The sequence below is a fragment of the Oncorhynchus nerka genome, linkage group LG27, assembly GCF_034236695.1.
Source record: "Oncorhynchus nerka isolate Pitt River linkage group LG27, Oner_Uvic_2.0, whole genome shotgun sequence".
Lineage (NCBI taxonomy): Eukaryota > Metazoa > Chordata > Actinopteri > Salmoniformes > Salmonidae > Oncorhynchus > Oncorhynchus nerka.
Window position 1 is genome coordinate 60,341,715 of NC_088422.1, and position 22,680 is coordinate 60,364,394.

General features: G+C 38.8%; 2 protein-coding genes across 3 annotated transcripts; both read left to right on the forward strand.

Annotated features, from left to right (window-relative positions):
* Positions 1-10: 10 nt before the first annotated feature.
* Positions 11-16,693, forward strand: fbxo3 (F-box protein 3). 2 transcript variants are annotated; one of them, XM_029638866.2, is made up of 11 exons: positions 11-141; positions 4,265-4,354; positions 4,673-4,836; positions 5,225-5,339; positions 5,480-5,684; positions 6,645-6,690; positions 7,166-7,250; positions 11,099-11,221; positions 11,345-11,460; positions 11,680-11,870; positions 12,086-16,693. In XM_029638866.2, the coding sequence occupies exons 1-11, from the start codon at positions 50-52 to the stop codon at positions 12,215-12,217; spliced, it is 1,359 nt and encodes a 452-aa protein (XP_029494726.1). In that variant the 5' UTR covers positions 11-49; the 3' UTR covers positions 12,218-16,693. The 2 variants fall into 2 exon arrangements, with proteins under 2 accessions (XP_029494726.1, XP_029494725.1); XM_029638865.2 differs by having other exon boundaries at positions 12-141; positions 12,083-16,693.
* A 1,025-nt stretch (positions 16,694-17,718) lies between these two features.
* On the forward strand, positions 17,719-20,736 carry cd59a (CD59 molecule (CD59 blood group) a). The gene is made up of 4 exons (XM_029638868.2): positions 17,719-17,817; positions 18,962-19,043; positions 19,569-19,670; positions 19,758-20,736. The coding sequence occupies exons 2-4, from the start codon at positions 18,989-18,991 to the stop codon at positions 19,955-19,957; spliced, it is 357 nt and encodes a 118-aa protein (XP_029494728.1). The 5' UTR covers positions 17,719-17,817; positions 18,962-18,988; the 3' UTR covers positions 19,958-20,736.
* Positions 20,737-22,680: the final 1,944 nt, after the last annotated feature.

Consider the following 22,680-nt stretch of genomic DNA (forward strand, 5'->3'; position numbering starts at 1 on the left):
CTGTCACAATAGATGGGGCGGGACTTGAAGCGAAACTCCAGGTTCCAAAATGGCAGCGTCCATGGAGCTAAGCTTGAACAATTTACCCTCCGATCCTTTGCTGTTAATGTTATCTTTTCTTGACTTTAGAGATTTGATCAGGTATGTATAACACGCTTCAGAGGGATAAATGCCTGTGCACAAAATACATTACGAGTTTATGTTGCGTAATAGAGCTATGCTTAGCTACAGAAGCTGGTTATAGTTAGCGTTCTCAAGATGTTGTTAGCTAAGCAAATAATTCACTTTTGTTTACTAGCTAGCTTGCTATTGCATGACACTGTGTTGTCTTTCCTGATTGTTTGGTCATTAGTCTTATTCAATATGACAGTTGCAGGTATATTTATTGCATAAAAATGTAACTTTCAATTAGCCGTGAGCTAATTTACCGTCGCTAGCTAGGGTTGGCTAGTAGCTAGGCTAATGCTGCGTTCCTAACCAAGTGGGAAGGTGGTATTTAGTAGTTACATAAAGAATCCACTTTAACGCCCCTCCAACTGGTAATTACTAATGGGCAATGTCTATCCATTGCCCACGTCACCTACTAAGAAATGACCTAGATAACAGCATTTTCGGCAGTAACATTTATTATTTATAAAATAATACACTAATTAACACTAATTTGTTTACAAGCATGATAGCTCTACTTTAAGTTGATTGGGCTTGTTGGCCATCAGCCAATCAGTGTTTCTCAACGAGTTCAAAGCACTTGAATGCAGCCAACTTGTTTTTATGACTTCACAGCTGATAATTACCACCTTCCCACTTTGATATTAAAGCAGCATAATGGTTTGTTTTGGTTTCAGATGTCTTGTTGTTGTAGCTAGCTAATGTTACTTCTCCGCTATCCCATTCAAATTAGACTGTAAATGTTATTAGACATTATACCGCGTCTATTCCCAAAGCTGTCTGCCGCCTGTAGACGCTCCGACGCTGTACACAAATGCTCTGTATAAACAAAAAGAGCCCAGCACGGGATACAATTTTCGAAACATTTGGAACTTAAATGTGCGATATGCAGAAATCGCTCCGCCATTTCCTGGTTGCAAATTGTTTTGTTTATATGACAAAGCAATGCATAGTGTTGAGAATCATTCCACAATCTAAACCGCTGTGAAATATATTTTCAATAACCGAACAATATTGTTTTTCAGCTGTTTGAACCTGGTGTACAACACCAAATGTAAAAGACTCAAAACTAAATTTAGGAAGAGGAATCATATAAATAGCACACAGAACAGATCTACCGTTTCTTGTACTTGCTTTAAAGACAGCATGACAGAAAACAGCCACAATGGGCAGAAGCTGGTCGTTCCTGGGTATGAGAGTACTTGAATCTAAATAATTATTTGTCTAGATTTGTTTTTTGTGCAGCTGAATAAGATTAATTTACATGAAAAACTGCAGACCCTAAGTGTATATTTTGTATTTTAAAGATTATTTCTCACTAGTATGAAAGTTAAGTTCCAAATGTTTACAATACCTTATCGCTAGTGAGGTGTATTTGCGTTTAGACAGAGTGTCGGTATTGAACGGAGAGCAGGGATTATAGTTCATGAGGGAGTCACCTGTGATCAGTACTGTGAGCTGAGAACCCAAGGGGTGCAGGCTGTAATCTGGGTATACCCAAAGACGAAGAGAGGCCCAACTCGGCTGAAAATCTTTGTCCCTCCAGCGGGTGGTGTTTTTTAGTTTTGCCCACCAAGCAAGGTGTTTTTGTATGGAGGTCAATGAGAGAGTGTCAAATTTGGTCATCAAAAAAATGTATGGCTTATTTGTTCTGTGAGATTTATTTGATCGAATAGAAGTTTGGTAATGCTTATGTTGTTACGGAGTGTATTGATATAAGGAAGACATTTACATCCGGGCAACTTTGAGAACACTTTATATCAGAATGGCAATGCATATTCATGACATGAGGCTAGTAACATAGCATCTCCATTGAAAACAGGCGGAACCGATAGGCTGGAGCTTTACAGCCTGCAGTGCCGCTTTGTGGACATTGTTTTTTATTTTTATTTAACTAGGCAAGTCAGTTAAGAACAAATTCTTATTTACAATTGACGGCCTACCAAAAGGCCTCCTGCGGGGACGGGGGTTGGGATAAAAAAAAAAGTATTTATTTATGAGGACAAAACACACATCATGACAAGAGACAACGCAACACTACATAAAGAGAGCCCTAAGACAACAACATAGCTCGGCAGCAGCACATGATAGCAACATGGTAGCAACACAACATGGCAACAGCACAACATAGTACAAACATTATTGGGCACAGACAACAGCACAAAGGGCAAGAAGGTTAGGGCGGAGAGACATGTATCTTTACAGTATATCGATAATGTTTGGTATACACCTTGGGTTCTTGAGAGCTACTTATTTGCCAGACTATTAGCGTCCGAGCTAGCTAATGCTAACCTGGATCTATTGATTTTATAAGCCTCAAATTATTCTTCCCTGTATGAAGTGTGATTTCAAGAGAAATTGGCTAGCTAGTATAAATAGCAAGCTAGCTTTGCCGTCTTATACAGTTGAAGTCGGAAGTTTACATACACTTAGGTTGGAGTCATTAAAACTCGTTTTTCAACCACTCCACAAATGTCTTGTTAACAAACTTTGGTTTTGGCAAGTCAGTTAGGACATCTACTTTGTGCATGACAAGTAATTTTTCCAACAATTGTTTACAGACAGATTATTTAATTTATAATTCACTGTATCACAATTCCAGTGGGTCAGAAGTTTACATGCACTTAGTTGACTGTGCCTATAAACAGCTTGGAAAATTCCAGAAAATGATGTCATGGCTTTAGAAGCTTCTGATAGGCTAATTGACATCATTTGAGTGAATTGGAGGTGTACCTGTGGATGTATTTCAAGGTCTACCTTCAAACTCAGTGCCTCTTTGCTTGACATCATGGGAAAATCAAAATAAATCAGCTAAGACCTCAGAAAAAAAATGGTAGACTTCCACAAGTCTGGTTCATCCTTGGGAGCAATTTCCAAACGCCTGAAGGTACCACGTTCATATGTAAAAACAATAGTACGCAAGTATAAACACCATGGGACCACGCAGCCGTCATACCACTCAGAAAGGAGAAACGTTCTGTCTCCTAGAGATGAACGTACTTTGGTGAGAAAAGTGCAAATATATCCACAGTAAAACGAGTCCTATATCAACATAACCTGAAAGGCCGCTCTTCAAGGAAGAAGCCACTGCTCCAAAGCCACCATAAAAAAGCCAGACTACGGTTTGCAACTGCACATGGGGACAAAGATCGTACTTTTTTGAGAAATGTCCTCTGGTGTGATGAAACAAAAATATAACTGTTTGGCCATAATGACCATCTTTATGTTTGGAGGAAAAAGGGGGAAGGTGGCAAGCCAAAGAACACCATCCCAACTGTGAAGGTGGCAGCATCATGTTGTGGGGGTGCTTTGCTGCAGGAGGGATTGGCGCACTTCACAAAATAGATGGCATCATGAGGATGGAAAATGATGTGGATATATTGAAGCAACATCTCAAGACATCAGTTAAGCAGGAACTTAAAGCTTGGTCGCAAATGGGTCTTCCAAATGGACAATGACCCCAAGCATACTTCCAAAGTTGTGACAAAATGGCTTAGGACAACAAAGTCAAGGTACTGGAGTGGCCATCACAAAGCCCTGACCTCAATCCTATGGAGAATTTGTGGGCAGAACTGAAAAAGTGTGTGCGAGCAAGGAGGCCTACAAACCTGACTCAGTTTCACCAGCTCTGTCAGGAGGGATGGGGCAAAATTCACCCAACTTATTGTGGGAAGCTTGTGGAAGGCTACCTGAAACGTTTGACCCAAGTTAAATAATTTAAAGGTAATTCTATCAAATACTAATTGAGTGTATGTAAACTGCTGACCCACTGGGAATGTGATAAAAACTGAAATAAATCATTCTCTGCTATTATTCTGACATTTTATATTAATAAAATAAAGTGGTGACCCTAGCTGACCTAAGACAGGACATTTTTACATGCATTAAATGTCAGGAATGATGAAATACTGAGTTTTTAAATATTTTTGTCTAAGGTTTATGTAAACTTCTGTCTTCAACTGTAACAGCTAATTTGAGCTAGCTAGCTGTCAGCTGATTGAATTTCTACAGGTATCGCACCATCACATCCTGATATACCGAAATTCATGCAAAGAACCTGCTAACTAGCAATAACTTTTTTATTTTCTATCCATAGTTGCAGTTTTGTGAGTAGACGACTCAACGAGCTTTCCGGTCACAACCCATTATGGAAAGGCCTCTGTTTGAAACATTGGCTCTTAACTGAGTAAGTCTGTTGATCAACAACAAAAAACATGGATTTCATCAGCCTATGGACAGTGTAAAGCCTGTGTATGAGAATCTTGTCTAGCAAAGAGTAGAGTTTGTAGTTAACTTCCTCTGGTTTGTGGTGAAGAGTAACAGCAAAACATTCACATAAAAACGTTTCAAATTGAAAAGGATTCAAAATGGGTTGGACCAACATTCTTTTCATCTCTTATTTGATGTAATAATTAGGAATGTTTGTATTGAATGTGTTTATTTTGCAAAAAGAAATTATACAGATATTTTTTATTAAGCTAAATATTTTGTTGTTGTTGAGCAGGTCAGACAAAATTCAGAAGGTTCAAACCTGGAAGGAACTCTTCCGAGAGTTCTATGCTGACTTGGGTCGTTACATTGATCACTATGGCACCCTGAAGAAAGCCTGGGATGACCTGAAGAGATACCTTGATCAGCAGTGCCCCAGGATGATTGCCTCTCTCAAAGGTAAACCTCCACAAGGAATACACATCACCACTTTAGGGGATTTGATAGCTGTGGGATGGTTCAATGGAACCATTAGGCCTTATTGGGGCGGCAGGTAGCCCAGTTAGAGCGTTGGGACACTAACCGAAAGGTTGCTAGATCGAATCCCCGAGCTGACAAGGTAAAAAATCTGTCGTACTGCCCCTGAACAAGACAGTTATCCCACTGTTCCTAGGCCGTCATTGTAAATAAGGTTTTGTTCTTAACTGACTTGCCTAGTTAAATAAAGGTTATGTAAAAAAAGTAGAAAATGATCTTAACCTTCAACCAATATGTTGATGGATTTCCAAATGTATTGGATAGAAAATCCATACCTTGCCTAAGTCATTTTATGATTTCCCCTGAGCAGAGGGAGCAAAGGAGGAAGAGCTGGATGGCATTGAGGCCCAGATTTGTTGCAAGCTTTCAAATGACTATCGGTGCTCATACCGGATACACAATGGGCAGAAGCTGGTCGTTCCTGGGTATGAGAATTCATCAATTCAAATAATTGTTTGTCTATTTATTTTTTTGTGCTGCTGAGCTGAATAAGATGAATTTACATGAACAAATTTAAATAAAAGTATACTTATGGTAAAAATGATCTACCCCTATTTTCTTCCAGGTTAATGGGAAGTATGGCCTTGTCTAACCACTACCGCTCAGAGGACCTGCTGGATATTGAAACGGCAGCAGGTGGCTTTCAGCAGCGCAAGGGCATGAGGCAGTGTTTGCCCCTCACCTTCTGCTTCCACACAGGCCTCAGCCAATACATGGCCCTGGAGGGCACTGAGGGCCGCAGCTGCAGCGAGATCTTCTACCACTGCCCGGTCAGTTTTCATATGAGACCCCGGCCCCCTCCCCAATTACAACTAGGGGACAGCCTTTTATTCTCACACACAGGTTAAGGATGAAAATAATAAGGAAGTGGGTAGCATCGCTTAGTAATAATAAACCACTCCTTAATTTGAGTGTTATAACTTTCAGTATTTGGGACAGATATACCCATTGCAACTGGGGGGAGCCATTTTCTAGCTATCTCACCACGTCAGTTGCAAACAGCTTTCAGTGTTTACGTTTCGTAACTTGTCTGGGGCAAGGACAACTCTTTGCCACTGGGGGCAGCCCTTTTCTAGCTATGGTATCTCACCACAGGCAGGAGATAATGTTGAATAATGGAAATTAACTAATGGCAGTGGTGGAAAAAGTACCCAATTGTCATACTTGAGTAAAAGTAAAGATATCTTAATAGAAAATGACTCGAGTAAAAGTCACCCAGTAAAATAATACTTGAGTAAAATTATAAATATCTTAAGATATACTTAAGTATAAAAAAATTAATGAAGTATAAATAATTTCACATTCCATATATTAAGCAAACCAGACAGCACAATTTTTATTTTTAAATTTAAGGATAGCCTGGGACACACTCCAACACTCAGACATAATTTACATACAAAGCATTTGTGTTTAGTGAGTCCGCCAGATCAGAGGCAGTAGGGATGACCAGGGAGGTTCTCTTGATACGTTTGTGAATTTGACAATTTTCCTGTCCTGCTAAGCATTTGAAATATAACGAGTACTTTTGGGTGTCAGGAAGAATGTATGGAGTAAAAAGAACATTATTTTCTTTAGGAACGTAGTGGAGTAAAAGTTGTCAAAAATATAAATAGTAAAGTACAGATAGCCCAAAACTTCTTAAGTAGTACTTTTAACAATTTTTACTTAAGTACTTTACACCACTGACTAATGGATGACTAATAGGATTGTTCTACATTTTTCTATTATAGGATCAAATGGCACAAGATCCATCTGCAATTGACATGTTCATCACAGGTATGATGAGCTATTAGTTTGTTACAAATATTTCAGTTAGGTTGTGTGAAAATGTTTCATTGCAACATCTCACTGCAAGTTGAGCAATTGTAAACTTTTATTTGGACGCTTAACAACTAGGTTATTATGCACTTCTTGGATTTGTTCAAGGTACAGAGGATGCAGCGCCCGGTTAATCTCTCACCAATCTTACTTAAACAGGAAGGCACTGCTCCTATTCTTCAAATATAAATAAATACAACACAACACTCCATGAATGGAATCATTTAATTAACCTTTATTTAACTAGACAAGTCAGTTAAGAACAAATTCTTATTTACGATGAATAAAAAAATGGAACTCTGGATTATTTGCTAAATTAATATTTATTGATATTCAATGTGTTAGTTCCTCAACATATGGGTTTGAACTTCTAATGCAGTGTCTCACACTTTCTCATTATTTTGCTTCCTCTTACTCTAATTTCTCACTTTAGGGTCCAGTTTTACTGAGTGGTTTACCTCATACGTCCATAATGTGGTAACAGGAGAATACCCCATCATCCGGGATCAGATCTTCAGGTAACCTCCATTAACTTTCCCTTTCTGGAATACCTAACAGGCACATGCAGGAAGGTCGTAGTTTCTGTGTCATTATGGCAATATGTAGTAAGGCTGACTCCATGTCGTCGACTGGTCGATTGTTTGGTCGATAGGCTGTTGGTCGACCACGATTTATTTAGTCGAGCAGTAGCAAAAAAAGATATACAGTACCAGTCAAAAGTTTGGACACACCTACTAATTCAAGGGTTTTTCTTTATTTTTACTATTTTCTACATTGTAGAATAATAGTGAAGACAAACTATGAAATAACACATGGAATCATGTAGTAACCAAAAAAAGTGTTTAACAAATAAATATATTTTATATTTGAGAATCTTCAAAGTAGGCACCCGTTGCCTTGATGACAGCTTTGCAGACTCTTGGCATTCTCGTAACCAGCTTCACCTGGAATGCTTTTCCAACAGTTTTGGAGTTCCCACATATGCTGAGCACTTGTTGGCTGCTTTTCCTGCACTCTGCGGTCCAACTTATCTCAAACATCTCAATTGGGTTAAGGTTGGGTGCTTGTGGAGGCCATGTCATCTGATGCAGCACTCCATCACTCTCCTTCTTGCTCAAATACACAGGCTGGAGGTGTGTTGCGTCATTGTCCTGTTGAAAAACAAATGATAGTCCCACTAAGCACAAACCAGATGGGATGGCGTATTGCTGCAGAATGCTGTGGTAGCCATGCTGGTTAAGTGTGCCTTAAAATCTAAATAAATCAGACCGTGTCACCAGCAAAGCACCATAACGCCACCTCCTCCATGCTTCACGGTGGGAACCACGCATGCGAACATCATCCGTTCACCTACTCTGCATCTCACAAAGACAGCGGTTGGAACCAAAAATAAAAAAAATGTGCACTCTTCAGACCAAAGGACAGATTTCCACTGGTCTAATGTCAATTGCTTGTGTTTCTTGGCCCAAGCAAGTCCCTTCTTGTTGGTTTCCTTTAGAAGTGTTTTCTACAATTTGACCATGAAGGCCTGATTCACGCAGTCTCCTCTGAACAGTTGATGTTGAGATGTGTCTGTTACTTGAACTCTGTGGCTTTTATTTGGGCTGCAACCTCTGAGGCTGGTAACTGTAATGAACTTATCCTCTGCAGCAGAGGTAACTCTGGGTCTTCCATTCCTGAGACCGTCCTCATGAGAGCCAGATTCATCATAGCGCTTGATGGTTTTTGCAGCTGCACTTGAAGAAACGTTCAAGGTTCTTGACATTTTCCTTAAAGTAATGATGGACTGTTGTTTCTCTTTGCTTATTTGAGATGTTCTTGCCATAATATAGACTTGGTGTTCTACCAAATAGGGCTATCTTCTGTATACCACCCCTACCTTGTCACAACACAACTGATTGGCTCAAAAGCATTGGGAAGGAAGGAAATTCCACAAATGAACTTTTAACCAGGCACACCTGTTAATTTAAATGCATTCCAGGTGACTACCTCATGAAGCTGGTTGAGAGAATTCCAAGTGTGTGCAAGGCTGTCATCAAGGCAAAGGGTGGCTACTTTGAAGACTAAAATACATTTTAGATTTAACACTTTTTTTGGTTACTACATAATTCCATATGTGTTATTTCATGGTGTTGATGTCTTCCCTATTATTCTACAATGTGGAAAATAGTCCAAATAAAGAAAAACCCTTAAATGAGTAGGTGTGTCCAAACTTTTGACTGGTACTGTATATCTACAGAAATAAGACAGATCCTGCTTCTGTTGCCTGTTTGAGTGTTTGTTTAATAGCCTACTGATTCCATGAGCACCAAGCATCACGCAATGACATGTCAAGTAAACAATTTCACATATTTGTCTGTTTTTAATCTTTGCTTTGCTGTAATAAAGGCTTTACACTTAATTTTGTCATAACAGCATATCTGGTATTGTTTATAATTTATTGTTTACACTGTTCAAATTATATTATTGATAATTATAATAATGCTCCATGTAATGTCATTATCATCTATTTTCATAGTCTTGTATAACCACCATTTGATTTTCAGGCCTAAGAGCGTATCCTGTTTAGTCTTAATACCATAACTTACTTAGGCTGAAAACATCCCCACAGCATGATGCTGCCACCACAATGCTTCACCGTAGGGATGGTGCCAGGTTTCCTCCAGGCGCGACGCTCAGACCAGAGAATCTTGTTTCCTTTTGGCAAACTCCAACGGGCTGTCATGTGCCTTTTACTGAGGAGTGGCTTCAGTCTGGCCACTCTACCACGAAGGCCTGATTGGTGTGTGTGCTGAGTGCTGCAGAGATGGTTGTAAACAATTGTTGGAATAATTACTTGTCATGCACACGAAGTAGATGTCCTAACCGCCTTGCCAAAACTATAGTTTGTTAACCAGACATTTGTGGAGTGTTTTAATGACTCCAACCTAAGTGAATGTAAACTTCTGACTTCAACTGTAGTTTTGGCAAGGCGGTTAGGACATCTACTTTGTGCATGACACAAGTAATTTTTCCAACAATTGTTTACAAACAGATTATTTCACAATTCCAGTGGGTCAATAGTTAGTTATAGTTATATACACTACGTTGACTGTGCCTTTAAAACAGCTTGGAAAATTCCAGAAAATGATGCCATGTCTTTAGAAGCATCTGATAGGCTAATTGGCATCATGTGAGTCAATTGGAGGTGTACCTGTGGATGTATTTCAAGGCCTATCTTCAAACTCAGTGCCTCTTTGCTTGACATCATGGGAAAATAAAAATAGATCAGCCAAGACCTCAGGGGGAAACAAACAAGCATACTTCCAAGGTTGTGGCAAAATGGCTTAAGGACAACAAAGTCAAGGTATTAGAGTGGCCATCACAAAGCCCTGACCTCAATCCTATAGAACATTTGTGGGCAGAACTGGAAAAAGTGTGTACGAGCAATGAGGCCTACAAACTTGACTCAGTTGCACCAGCTCTGTCAGGAGGAATGGGCCAAAATTCACCCAACTTTTTGTGGGAAGCTTGTGGAAGGCTACCTGGAACGTTTGACCCAATTTAATCAATTTTAAAGGCAATGCTACCAAATACTAAATGAGTATGTAAACTTCTGACCCACTGTGAATGTGATGAAAGAAATAAAAGCTGAAATAAATAATTCTCTACTATTACTCTGACTATTACTCTACTATTAATGTGGTGATCCTAGCTGACCTAAGACAGGGAATTTTTACTAGGATTAAATGTCAGGAATTGTGAAAAACCGAGTTTAAATGTATTTGACTAAGGTGTATGTAAACTTACGGATTTCTGTTTTATTTTTTAATACATTTTCAAAAATGTCAAACCTGTTATTGCTTTGTCATTATGGGGTATTGTGTGCAGATTGGTGAGGGGAAAATGTGTAATCCATTTTAGAATAAGTCTAATGTAACAAAATGTGGAAAAAGTCCAGGGGTCTGAAAATTTTATTTATTTAACTAGGCAAGTCAGTTAAGAACAAATTCTTATTTACAATGACGGCCTACCCAGACGACGCTGGGCCAGTTGTGTGCCGCCTTATGGGACTCCCAATCTTGGCCGGTTGTGATACATGTCTGACGCCTCTAGCACTGAGATGCAGTGCCTTAGACCGCTGCGCCACTCAGGAGCCCCGAATGCACTGTAGTTGATTCGATTAAAACACATAGGATGTGTCTATATATGGAAAAATACACGTTAAAAAAAATGTTGGCCAATCGATTGGTCGAATGAACAGACAACTCTTGGTCGACCAAGATTTTTGTTGGGTCGGGACAACCCTAATATGTAGTTAACAAACATTCAAAGCAAGGCTTCCAACGGATTTTGAAGGTTTAATAAGCTTTTTCACTATTCACAGGTACGTCCATGATAAGCAGTGTGTTGCCACCACGGGGGATATTACTGTTTCAGTGTCTACCTCTTTCTTACCGGAGCTTAGCTCTGTGCATCCTCCACATTTCTTCTTCACCTATCGGATCAGGTACCACTATTTCACCTCCTGATTTCAGCTCCTGATGATGATTTTAAAAGATAAATGTGTAAATGGATCATAATACACCTGTCATAACTTCCCCTAACCTTATGCATTAAATTCTACCCTCAGGATTGAAATGGCAAAGGATGCCCTCCCTGAGAATGCTTGCCAACTGGACAGTCGTTATTGGAAGATCACCAATGCTAATGGAAACGTGGAGGAGGTCCGTGGGCCAGGCGTTGTTGGTAGGTGACTAGACTAGAGAGGATTCCGTAGACTTACCATAATGTTTCATTGTTAATTGTCTCCATTTGGTAGCAGAGGGCAAAAACCTGTTATGATCAAAGAATGATTTACAGCTAACAGATTACTAATGTAATTGTCATGTTATACTAATTAAATGAGTTAACATTTCATCAGTAATTTATGCAAGAGATATACTAACCGCATGACATTGTCTGCAGGAGAGTTCCCGGTGATGACTCCGGGTAAAGTACATGAGTACGCCAGCTGCACGACCTTCTCTACTACCTCAGAGTACATGGAAGGCCACTACACCTTCCACCGCCTCAAGAACAAAGAGGAGATCTTCGACGTCTGCATCCCCCGCTTTCACATGGTTTGCCCTCCGTTCCGTGAGTCAATTGTACGGTCGGTAAGTGTTTTATGGTTTATGAGATGGAGATGAGTAACAATTGGATTCAGTTTTAAGAAACTTGGTAAATCAATGATCAGGGCCAACTTTTAGGTTAGGGTTATTCAATTAAAATGTTTTGTTGGTCTTTTTATTTGTCCATTTTTGGTAATACAACAAATGGTAAAGTTTTGAAACAAGAACTTGGTTTAATATTAGCTCCCCCCCATCAGCAGGGATCGGCAAGGGATGTTTCAAGTGCATCTTTTAACGAAGACAACTCGTCAGACACCGATGACCATAATGAGGGTGAGCTTCGAGGCATTAATATGGCAGCCCCAGGGGGACGATGCCCACGCCACATCTGATACACTTTTCTCACCACAGGACTCAATTAGGAAAGGGGCTAGGAAGGACTTTCACAATTACATAAGAGTAAATTTTGTTTTTGTTTGTAAAGCTGTATTTACCATTGGCTGATAGTCATTGCCCTGTGTGAACTTTTCCACCCCAGCTCGATGAGATACTACCACAGCCTCTGCAATATGCCCTCCCATGTAAATCCCAGATCGCTCCATTGTTTGTTTTCTTTTTTTTCAACAATGGAGCGATCTGGAACTGGACATTGTCTATTGAGAGCAGGGTTGTCACCTCTTTTTCAATAGTAACATTGTTCATTCTCTAGCTGGCTGCCTAGTGCATAGAGCTAAAGTGTAGATTGGTGCTCTATCTAAATCCTGAGTATTCCCTTTTTTCCTTGGCGTATGTAGTGTGTGTGTGTAGTCATATTCCTTGTATAAAAAGCCACAGCATCTCTACAGGTCCACTGTGGATGTATTGTCAATGCATCATCAAAAATGACTTATTTTTACATTGCAGCTGTTTCTGCAGCAGTGTAAAAACATGTGTAACTATGATGATCTTAATCAGAGATGGTCACTGCCAGTGGTTTTCAAACCAACAAAAAAAAACAAGGAATTATATGGAAACACACAACTCATAAAAGCTGGGATGTTTGCATATGCTAACAACAATGACAAAGAGAAGCCCACATCAAAGCTGTTGTGCTACATTGGATGCTGTCTGTATATCTAATCGATATTCAGGAACATGTTAATGTGGGCTTGACTCTGTCATGCATTATCTCTGTCATGCATTAATGCATATCATATTTTATTAATTGCAATGTGATTATGACTATGATCCTTTGAAAGTCTGCAGAAACAAACAACTGTTTAGTAAAGCAGCCAATCAGTGTGCAGTTTCTCATAGAAATCTGAATGTTTGAACAATGAGCTACAGCATCACACCCCTCTGTATTTATTTGGACAGTGAAGCTACAATTAGTAAATTTGGTTCTACTCCAACATTTTCAATTTGACATCAAGTGTTTTATATGAGGCGACAGTACAGAATGTCACCTTTTATTTGAGAATATTTCTATACATATCTGTTTTGCTGTTTACAAATGAATGCACTTTATGTACAGTGCCTTCAGAAAATATTCCCACCCATTTACTTTTTCCACATTTTGTGTTACAGCCTGAATTTTAAAATTTAATAATTTGAGATTTTGTGTCCCTGGCCTACACGTAATACCACAATGTCAAAGTTGAATTATGTTTTTAGAAATGTTTACAAGTTAATTAAAAATGAAAAGCTGAAATGTCTTGAGTCAATAAGTATTCAACCCCTTTATTATGGCAAGACTAAATAGGTTCAGGAGTAAATTTGTAAGTGATTTGCTTAACAAGTCACATAAGTTGCATGGACTCACTCTGTGCAATAATAGTGTTTAACATGATTTTTGAATAACTACCTCATCTCTGTACCCCACACATACAATTATTTGTAAGGTCCCTCGGTTGAGCAGTGAAAGTCACACAGATTCAACCACAAAGACCAGGGAGGTTTTCCAATGCCTCGCAAAGAAGGGCACCTGTTGGGTATTTTTTTTTTAAAAGCAGACGTTTAATATCCCTTTGAGCATGGTCAAGTTATTAATTACACTTTGGATGGTGTATCAATACATCCAGTCACTAGAAATATACAGGTGTCCTTCCTTACTCAGTTGCCGGAGAGGAAGGAAACCGCTCTGGGATTACACCATTAGGCCAATGGTGACTTTAAAACAGTTAGAGTTTAATGGCTGCAATAGGAGAACACTAAGGATGGATCAACAAGATAGGATACTGAACAAAAATATAAACCCAACATGCAACAATTTAAGCAAATGTACTGCGTTATAGTTCTTATAAGGAAATCTCATTAGGCCCTAATCTATGGGTTTCACATGACTGGGCAGGGGCGCAGCAATGGGTGGGCCTGGGAGGGCATAAATCCACCCACTGGGGAGCCAGGCCCAGCCAATCAGTATTAGTTTTTCCCCACAAAGGGGCTTTATTACAGACCGATCTGCGGTTGTGAGACCGGTTGGACGTACTGCCAAATTCTCTAAAATTATGGTAGATAAATTAACATTAAATTATCTGGCAAAAGCTCTAGTGGATATTCTTGCAGTCAGCATGACAATGGCTCGCTCCCTCAAAACTTCTGTGTTGTGTGACAAAACTGCACATTTTAGAGTGGCCTTTTATTGTCCCCAACACAAGGTGCCCCTGTGTAATGATCATATTGTTTGATCAGCTTCTTGATATGCTACACCTGTCAGGTGGCTGGATTATCTTGGAGGAGAAATGCTCACTAAAATGGATGTAAACAAATTTGTGCACACATTTCAAGAGAAACTTTTTGTGCGTATGGAACATTTCTGGGATATTTTATTTTGGCTCATGAAACATGGTGCCAACTCTTTACATTCTGCGTTTATATTTTTGTTCAGTATAGTTACTCCACAATACTAACCTAATTGACAGAGTGAAAAGAAGGAAGCTTGCACAGAATAACACATATTCCAAAACATGCATCCTGTTTGCAATAAGTCACTAAAGTAAATCTGCAAAAAATGTGACAAAGAAATTAACTTTGTCCTGAATACAAAGAGTTATGTTTGGGGCAAACACATCACTGTGTACCACTCTTATATTTTCAAGTAGGTGGTGGCTGCATCATTTTTTGGGTGTGCTTGTCATCGGCAAGGACTAGGGAGTTTTTTGTAGGATAAAAAGAAACGGCATAGAGCTAAGCACAAGCAAAATCCTAGAGGAAAACCTGGTTCAGTCTGCTTTCTAACAGACACTGAGAGACAAATTCACCTTTCAACAGGACAATAACCTAAAATACAAGGCCAAATCTACACGAGTTGGTTACCAAGATGACATTGAATGTTCCTGAGTGGCCTAGTTACTGCTTTGACTTAAATAGCCTTGAAAATCTATGGCAAGACTTGGAAATGGCTGTCTAGCAATGATCAACAACCAATTTGACAGTGCAAAAATAATGTGCAAATATTGTACAATCCAGGTGTGCAAAGCTTAGAGACTTACCCAGAAAGACTCACAGCTGTAATCACTCCCAAAGGTGATTTTAACATTCACACGACTCAGGGGTGTGAATACTTATGTTAATGTTTTTTATTTTCAATACATTTGCAAAAATATCTAAAAACATGTTTTCACTTTCTCATTATGGGTTATTGTGTGTAGATGGGTGATATTTAATCTATTTTGAATTCAAGCTGTAACACAACAAAATGTGGAATAAGTCAAGGGGTATGAATACTTTCTGAATGCATTGTATCTAGTCTCATTTGTTTGTTTTTTCCTCAAGTCTTTGGACAAATTCAAAGAATTTACAGAAGAACAAGAGAAAGTGTAAATTACAGAGCAACAAAGATCATACCCCCGCAAAATGCTCCCCTCTCACAATTACCATAAACAGAGGCGGTTCTCATTTTTCCCGGGGTATGATCTTTGTTCTTCTGTAACTTTCGCAGTCTTCATTATTCAATATTTGTTCATGATTATCCATAAGCATGGTAGCATCCACATTAACATCTATTCTTATTTACAATAAAAGTCACTCTAAAATGACACTACATTATTCACTGTTCAGTTCCTATTGGGTGAAACATAAACTGAAACACAACCAAAACAAACTGCACATACATCCAACAAGTATGTAGTCACAAGCTTAATGTATTCATTGCATGCTAGGAATATGGGACCAAATACTAAACTATTGACTACTTTAATAGAATAGAATATACCTAAAGTTCTTTCATTACTAAACGGTAAAACAGATATGTTTGAAAATACCCTCATATAAAAGGAGATATTATGTGCTGTCGCCTCATATGAAACATTTGATCTCAAATTTTAAAAATGCTGGAGTATAGAGCCACATTTAAAATAAATGTTGCTTGACTGTCCAAGTAAAATACATCGGAAAGTGTATATTGTCCGGTTTATATTGCTTTCTGGTGCAATTTCAGGTCATTAGAGGGACATTATCTCAACTTTGAGCACACGTGTACCACTCATCTCAGCACGTACTTAACTGGACATGAAAATACCCTGGCTGAGCTGAGCAAATTCAGTTTTTCCAAGGAGATGTTTTAGCTTTGACATTGTTGCCAGGAAGATGTGTGCTGTTATGTATTATTTGAAAATAATTTCCTCAAAATATGGAATTAAGGCGTTTGCCTTCTGTTCTTCTTGTCTATGAATGGCTAGACATATTTTGTGGGTAATAACTGACTGTTTTAATCCTGTTTTCCCCTTGTACTTAGCAAAGCTGTGCAATAGTGTCTGGCTATTCTCTATGATAATTTCAAACCTCATTTGATTTGCATTTAGGTATTTGTTCAGTATCACTGTTTTTTACTTCATAAAAGTGTGTTTTTGTTTTTCTATGTTTGGGGTAAATAAACACTAAATGCTGAATTTGTAAGCACATTGATTTTTGTTCATGAATTGTTGTGATGGATTTATTTCATCGATATCATTTGTGTTTTTATATTCTATTACCTGCGGCTACTGAGAAATAGATTCATAAGAATCAGTTGGAAATTGGATGCGATCAATGTTTTTAAGACACTCTTTGATAGAGAACAATTGTGCATACAGTACATTACACAATCTCTACAGAAGTAAACGTTGAACCAAGATGCCTATTGAAGAATATTGTACAAAATGTTTCTTAATAGGCCGATCTTAGTTCAACTTTCACTTCTGCAGAGATTGTGTCAGGTTGAACGCACAATTCACAAAGAAATTCATCAAATTGTTTCATTAAAATGACAAGGGTGGTCCCACACAAATGGCATACTGAGACAAGCTCACAATTGTCTATTGTTTGTTTTGGAATGTGTCTTGATGTTGCCAGATATTCCTCAAGTGGTCTCTGTTGTGGCCCGACCAATGTTCCTTTGTTCAGCTGTTGTGTTGGCCTACTGGTGTAAACCAATAGCCTCATTTCACCCATTCATGTCATGATAACTAATGTAAAGTAGGGTGCAATAAGTTGGTCTTTCTTATGACTAGAATTCAGTCTGATATGACAACTGTATTACAGTTGTCAGTTTCAGTTCATTTTGTCCTCTATATAGCACATTCCAAGGATGCATTGTACAACCCAGCTGTTAAATTTACTCTGATATTCATTTTCTGAAACAGACTGGTGCAGACAGTTGTGGGGTCAGTTAGCCTACCTGAAGATAGGAGTTTCAGCCCAAATAGTTGGCCATTTTGAAATGCATTTCAACCTCCAACTTGGTATGGTTCATGTCATATGTAGATGAATAAATAATGAATCAGTCATTACTAACCCTCATACAATATTAGGAAATGGAAATGGTTGTACCCTGAATATAACATCCCACCTTGAATAATACTGAATGATTTATTAATAGGTTGGTGTGTCACCACCAATCTGGATAAAATAAGGTCACCGCCGAACCACGCTCCCCAGCAGTGGTCAGTTTATTTTCTAAAGGGGAGGGGCCATGGTTATTTTGGGTTCCGAAGCGCTTGCTTGTCATTTTGCTCTCGTTGTTCGATGAAGCAGGGTAAGTAAAATTCCTCTTTCGTTAAAAATGTCCAGCTTCCTAATAATTACTTAACAATAACTATAGGTGTATTTGAACCAAAAATATGAACAAACGTAGCTATTTGAGAGTTAATGTGATGTGGTTGGCTGTCTAGCGTGCATAGATTTTAGCTAACTTTACACAACTAATGTTAACTACTGCAGTTAATTTAATTTTAGTACGGCCAGTTGATCAAGTTGTTTGGCCATCACTAGCTACTCTGTTGGTCAGGTTACTGTAAACCATATCCATATCATATGCAGATAGAAATATAAAGCTGTCTCTCATCTCTGCAGTGTTTTAACAAGGCATGGACCATAGGCAATACATTTGTGTGTAATCCGGAATTCGTAATGGCAATTTTAGCTAGACATAGGAATTGCCAGTGACGTCACGATACGATATTATGTGTGTTCGTAAATTCAATTTGGAGTGCCATATTTACTTCTCGGAGAGAGCTTCCAGGAATGTGGGCTCTGAATTTACGAAAAAGACCATATGAGCGCACTCTTGCACTCCAGATTGAATTTACGAACATGCATATCTCCAAGCATATCTCACCATATGGCTGCTGTCGATGGACAAGAAAGAGCCATGATAACTATTTTTGATCAGTCAGGGAAATAAAAATGCTGAAAAAAATTAGGTGCCTATTTAGAAAGATGGTGAACAAACTATGAAAGAAACATACTGGGCTTCTGGTGAAGGTACAGAAAATTAGCGCAAAATGTATATTGTGACATGGTCAAAATGATATGATATATCGTCAAACATAATATCCAGATATGTAATTGAATAGTTTTTTAATCCCATCACTAGTTATAACCAGTCCTTAATCGAAACAATGACAAAGCAGTCACCACACCCCAGTTTTGGTAATACGATGAGGGATGTGGCCTGGAGAAATGTGACCACTGTAACCACTTACACATTTACATTGTTTACAAACAAGTTTATATGTTGGTCTCTGATGGTGTACAACAGTTGACCTAAATTCGAGGCCTTTATGTTATTCTTCAATAATTAATTGGTATATATCATTAATTTATAAGTCCAAAAATTGATGTAGCAACTAAGGATTCCAGCTTTAATAAATTATTCTTGTCTCCTTTTTTCTCTCCAGACGTGACAGTCAGAAAAAATCAAAATCATGAACAATTATTCTGGGATATGCTTAGTGTTCTGTTTTGCAATATTTGGATTGGGTAAGCAATACTTTTTGTTGTCTTCACACTCTGCCATTGAAGTTGGTTATTTTGATACTGTTGAGTCTCGCCTAGCTCTCAAACTGAAGGCCGTATAGCCATAGGGATCGCATTTACAATGCTCTGTCTAGCAGTTAGTAATCACTGCATGCAATACGGTTTTGGAATCCTCAAACTGTACTTTCATAGCACCCGAAAATCATTTTACAAATACAAAAGATGCATTTATTGTGCACCGTTCTAAGATTCCCACAGAGGTTTTTTTGCGTAGCTCAGGAAGTGCAATACAAACACATCTGTGGAAATTTGTGATAAAACAGTAAGTTTGTTTTGTACCTGTGAAGTTATTTTTGGATGATAATCAAGTTCAGTGTTCAAGTTTTCCAAAACTGTATCGCAATCAAGGATACATGTTTTTCTAGATGAATCACTCCACTTCCCTTTTGATTAGCTGCTGGGATTTGGTCCAATGTGAAATGCTCAGAGTCATGAGAAGGTGCTAAGTGTCTCACCTTGTTTTCTCAGGATCTGCCATCCGCTGTGTCAAATGCAAGGATTACACAGGGAGCTGCACAAAATCACAGGACTGCAGTTATGAGGATGCCTGCCTGACACTGACTGAGAGAGGTGCAGTAAAATTTGTAATCTGAAACAAATTATGAAAATCCTCCATGTCTCTGCGTTACCCTGTAACTCCTATGTTCTTTGGCACAGGGGGACAGACGTATCGGCAGTGCGTCAAGTACTCTGACTGCGACTACAATCGACTGGCCCAGATGTTCCCAGCTGTACCAAACTTCTACTTCAACTGTTGCACCGGTGATCTATGCAACGGAGCCACATCCATTGGCACTGGCAAGCCCTTGCTGGGCCTTCTTGCCTCATTGGCAGTGATGTGGTGGTGCATGCACTAACTTCTCCTCACACTTACGCCTTAGAAGCTCTAATGCTGCCACTCGACTGAACAGAAGCCACTGATGGACGGCAAGCAGGAAGATATGGGTTAATGGCTCATGCTGAAATTCTGCCGTATTAGTATTTGCCTGATTTACTGCTGCACATTTCTAATATTGAATTAGACTCTTTGCACTAATTGGATTTTTAAAGCTTTCTACGATAACCTATTGGTTGATTACCAATGCTTTGTGCTTCAGCCCAAAGGCTGAAAATAAGAAATGTGCTCACAGCTCATGAGTTTGAAGAAGGGATATCATTCAAACAATCCTCTTTTGAGGCTAGTATAATAGACTTTGGCACTTAATTTCCATCTAAGGGGGTTTATTATAGGTTGTCTATAGTTTGCCGACCAAAGTTACTGTAACGTGTTTAAATGTAAGGGATAATTTGAGAAATGTTTTAGTTTTTGTGTGTCTGTGATTGAGTGGACAAAGTATTGTATAATTCAAAATGCAAATACTGTGGAATTGATGATGTGGAATTTAGAACTAAAGGTTGATCCGTTTGGGAGAGATGTTTGTTCACACGCAATGCCTTCACTGCTCTTTTACTGCCTAGCGGCATACCCTGTTACATAACATTGCTTTTCCTGTTTAATAGGAATCTATTAAACCAACCAAATATTTTTTAAAGGGCACAGTAAAGACCTTTTTGGATTAAATATTTCATGTGGATGGTGTTGTCTTTTTATTTTAATCTCTGGCCAATAAAAAAAAAAATTGCCAAATAAGCCATATTTATTTGTCAGAAGGATGCCTTCATGTTTATTCTGTTTACCCTCCTGTTTGGATTCAGAGGAATGTATAGCATCGTTTGACAGTGGACTTCAACAATCTTAGTATTGACGAATGGAGTTTGTTTTGTGAAGCTCTCAGCATCTTCGGTTAGAAAGAGGAGCTAGAAGAGTAGTGCATACTTATTAATTTTCCTAATCTACAGCATAACCCAAGGAGTCCCTGTAGTGGTGAACTAATGGTGTATCTTATAAGTGAAAATAGCATGTTCTTGAATGTGATTAGAGATATGTTTCAGAAATTGGTTTTAAAATGTATGCTAATATCTCAGCAAAATGGTTGATTATAGACTTTTATGAACAGGGCAGGATCTCAAAATGTGTTGAATACTCCATTACTTTTAGTATGTTAATCAAGAGTTAAACTGAGCAAGCATTGAGAAATGCATCATACAGAACATTTGCAGAATGGTTTACTGTTATCCGGTGAATTTGATCTCCCAAAATGCCTACCTGGATGGCAGTCTGGGAAGTCTGACTTTGAAATTAGTGCATGTAATCCATTCAGCTTTATTTCCCCATTTCCTTTTACACTCCTACTGATATGTTCTGTTGTGAGGGAGTTTGTCACAGAGTTGGCTTTACTTATCCATACTACAGCCAAATCCAAGGTCCTTAACTATGACAAGGTCCTTAACTATGACAACATCCATGGCTTATCATTTACCTAGTAGAGAGAGGCCATATTCCCCCATAACCTACTGTTTGACCCATTTACATTTTACATTTAAGTCATTTAGCAGACGCTCTTATCCAGAGCGACTTACAAATTGGTGCGTTCACCTTAAGACATCCAGTGGAACAGCCACTTTACAATAGTGCATCTAAATATTTTAAGGGGGGTGAGAAGGATTACTTTATCCTATCCTAGGTATTCCTGAAAGAGGTGGGGTTTCAGGTGTCTCCGGAAGGTGGTGATTGACTCCGCTGTCCTGGCGTCGTGAGGGAGTTTGTTCCACCATTGGGGGACCCCATGCCCTTCATAAATGTCATCCTGTTTGGACAGCTGGATGAGCCAAATAGCAGAGAACAAAGAAAGGAAGTAAGTGAGAAAGCAGAGAGCAATAGCAAATAGAGAAGTAAAAAGGACGCACAGTGGTAGGAACTTGGTTTTGGTGCATTGTTAAGAGGTTACAAGTTAGTATGGCTTGAGTGGGCACTATCAAACAGCTTTTACTTGGTGTCTTGATGCCTGATACTTGATACTTTTCTAAATGGCATGAACAACAGCTATTAATAAAGTAACCCATGATACAGAGCACAGCAACAAAATGCATTATGGCCCTTGGCCTGTGTCAAGTAGATTTGTCAAATGCGATTTTCAAAACTTGGACCTGAGATTTGAAATATTCCTTCATAAATGCTGTGTATCAATCTGAGCAACCTAATTTGACAGAATAAGCCTAAATCACAGTGTTTTAGAAAAAGGTTGCTGAGATAAACCATTCTGGGGGACAAGATGTGGCCACATGTTGTTCTTTCACACATTTGAGAGGAGAAAGTGGTGTTTCAATATTTACACAGTGTCACAGCGACATCCTATAAACCCTTGGCCCATTGGTTATGCTAACGACATGCCACAGTCTTAACTCAAAGGCACTCATCCTCTATTGACATGGTCTTTTCACCCTCCCAGACCACAGACATAGGGCCCAGTGTTGTGTGAGATGACTCAATGTTTGTGCTATTTACTGTTAAATGAAAAGAATGTGGGATGCTCTGGCAACAGATGTGTGCCATCACAACTAGCAAATAAATTGTAACCCTTCGGGTCAAATCATGATGCTGACCAAGCCTGTAGAGACACATTATTACAGGAATGAACTGTTAATCAGTTTCCAGGACATAGGAACAACTGAAGGCTGTACAGTACGACACAATGATGTG

Coding starts and splice junctions, on each gene's coding strand:
- fbxo3 (XM_029638865.2), top strand. CDS start 50: ATGGCAGCGTCCATGGAGCTAAGCTTGAACAATTTACCCTCCGATCCT. Junction 11,222..11,344: donor TTCTTCACCTATCGGATCAG/GTACCACTATTT, acceptor TTCTACCCTCAG/GATTGAAATGGCAAAGGATG. Junction 11,871..12,082: donor GTGAGTCAATTGTACGGTCG/GTAAGTGTTTTA, acceptor CCCCCCCATCAG/CAGGGATCGGCAAGGGATGT.
- cd59a (XM_029638868.2), top strand. CDS start 18,989: ATGAACAATTATTCTGGGATATGCTTAGTGTTCTGTTTTGCAATATTT. Junction 19,044..19,568: donor TTTTGCAATATTTGGATTGG/GTAAGCAATACT, acceptor TTGTTTTCTCAG/GATCTGCCATCCGCTGTGTC. Junction 19,671..19,757: donor CCTGACACTGACTGAGAGAG/GTGCAGTAAAAT, acceptor TCTTTGGCACAG/GGGGACAGACGTATCGGCAG.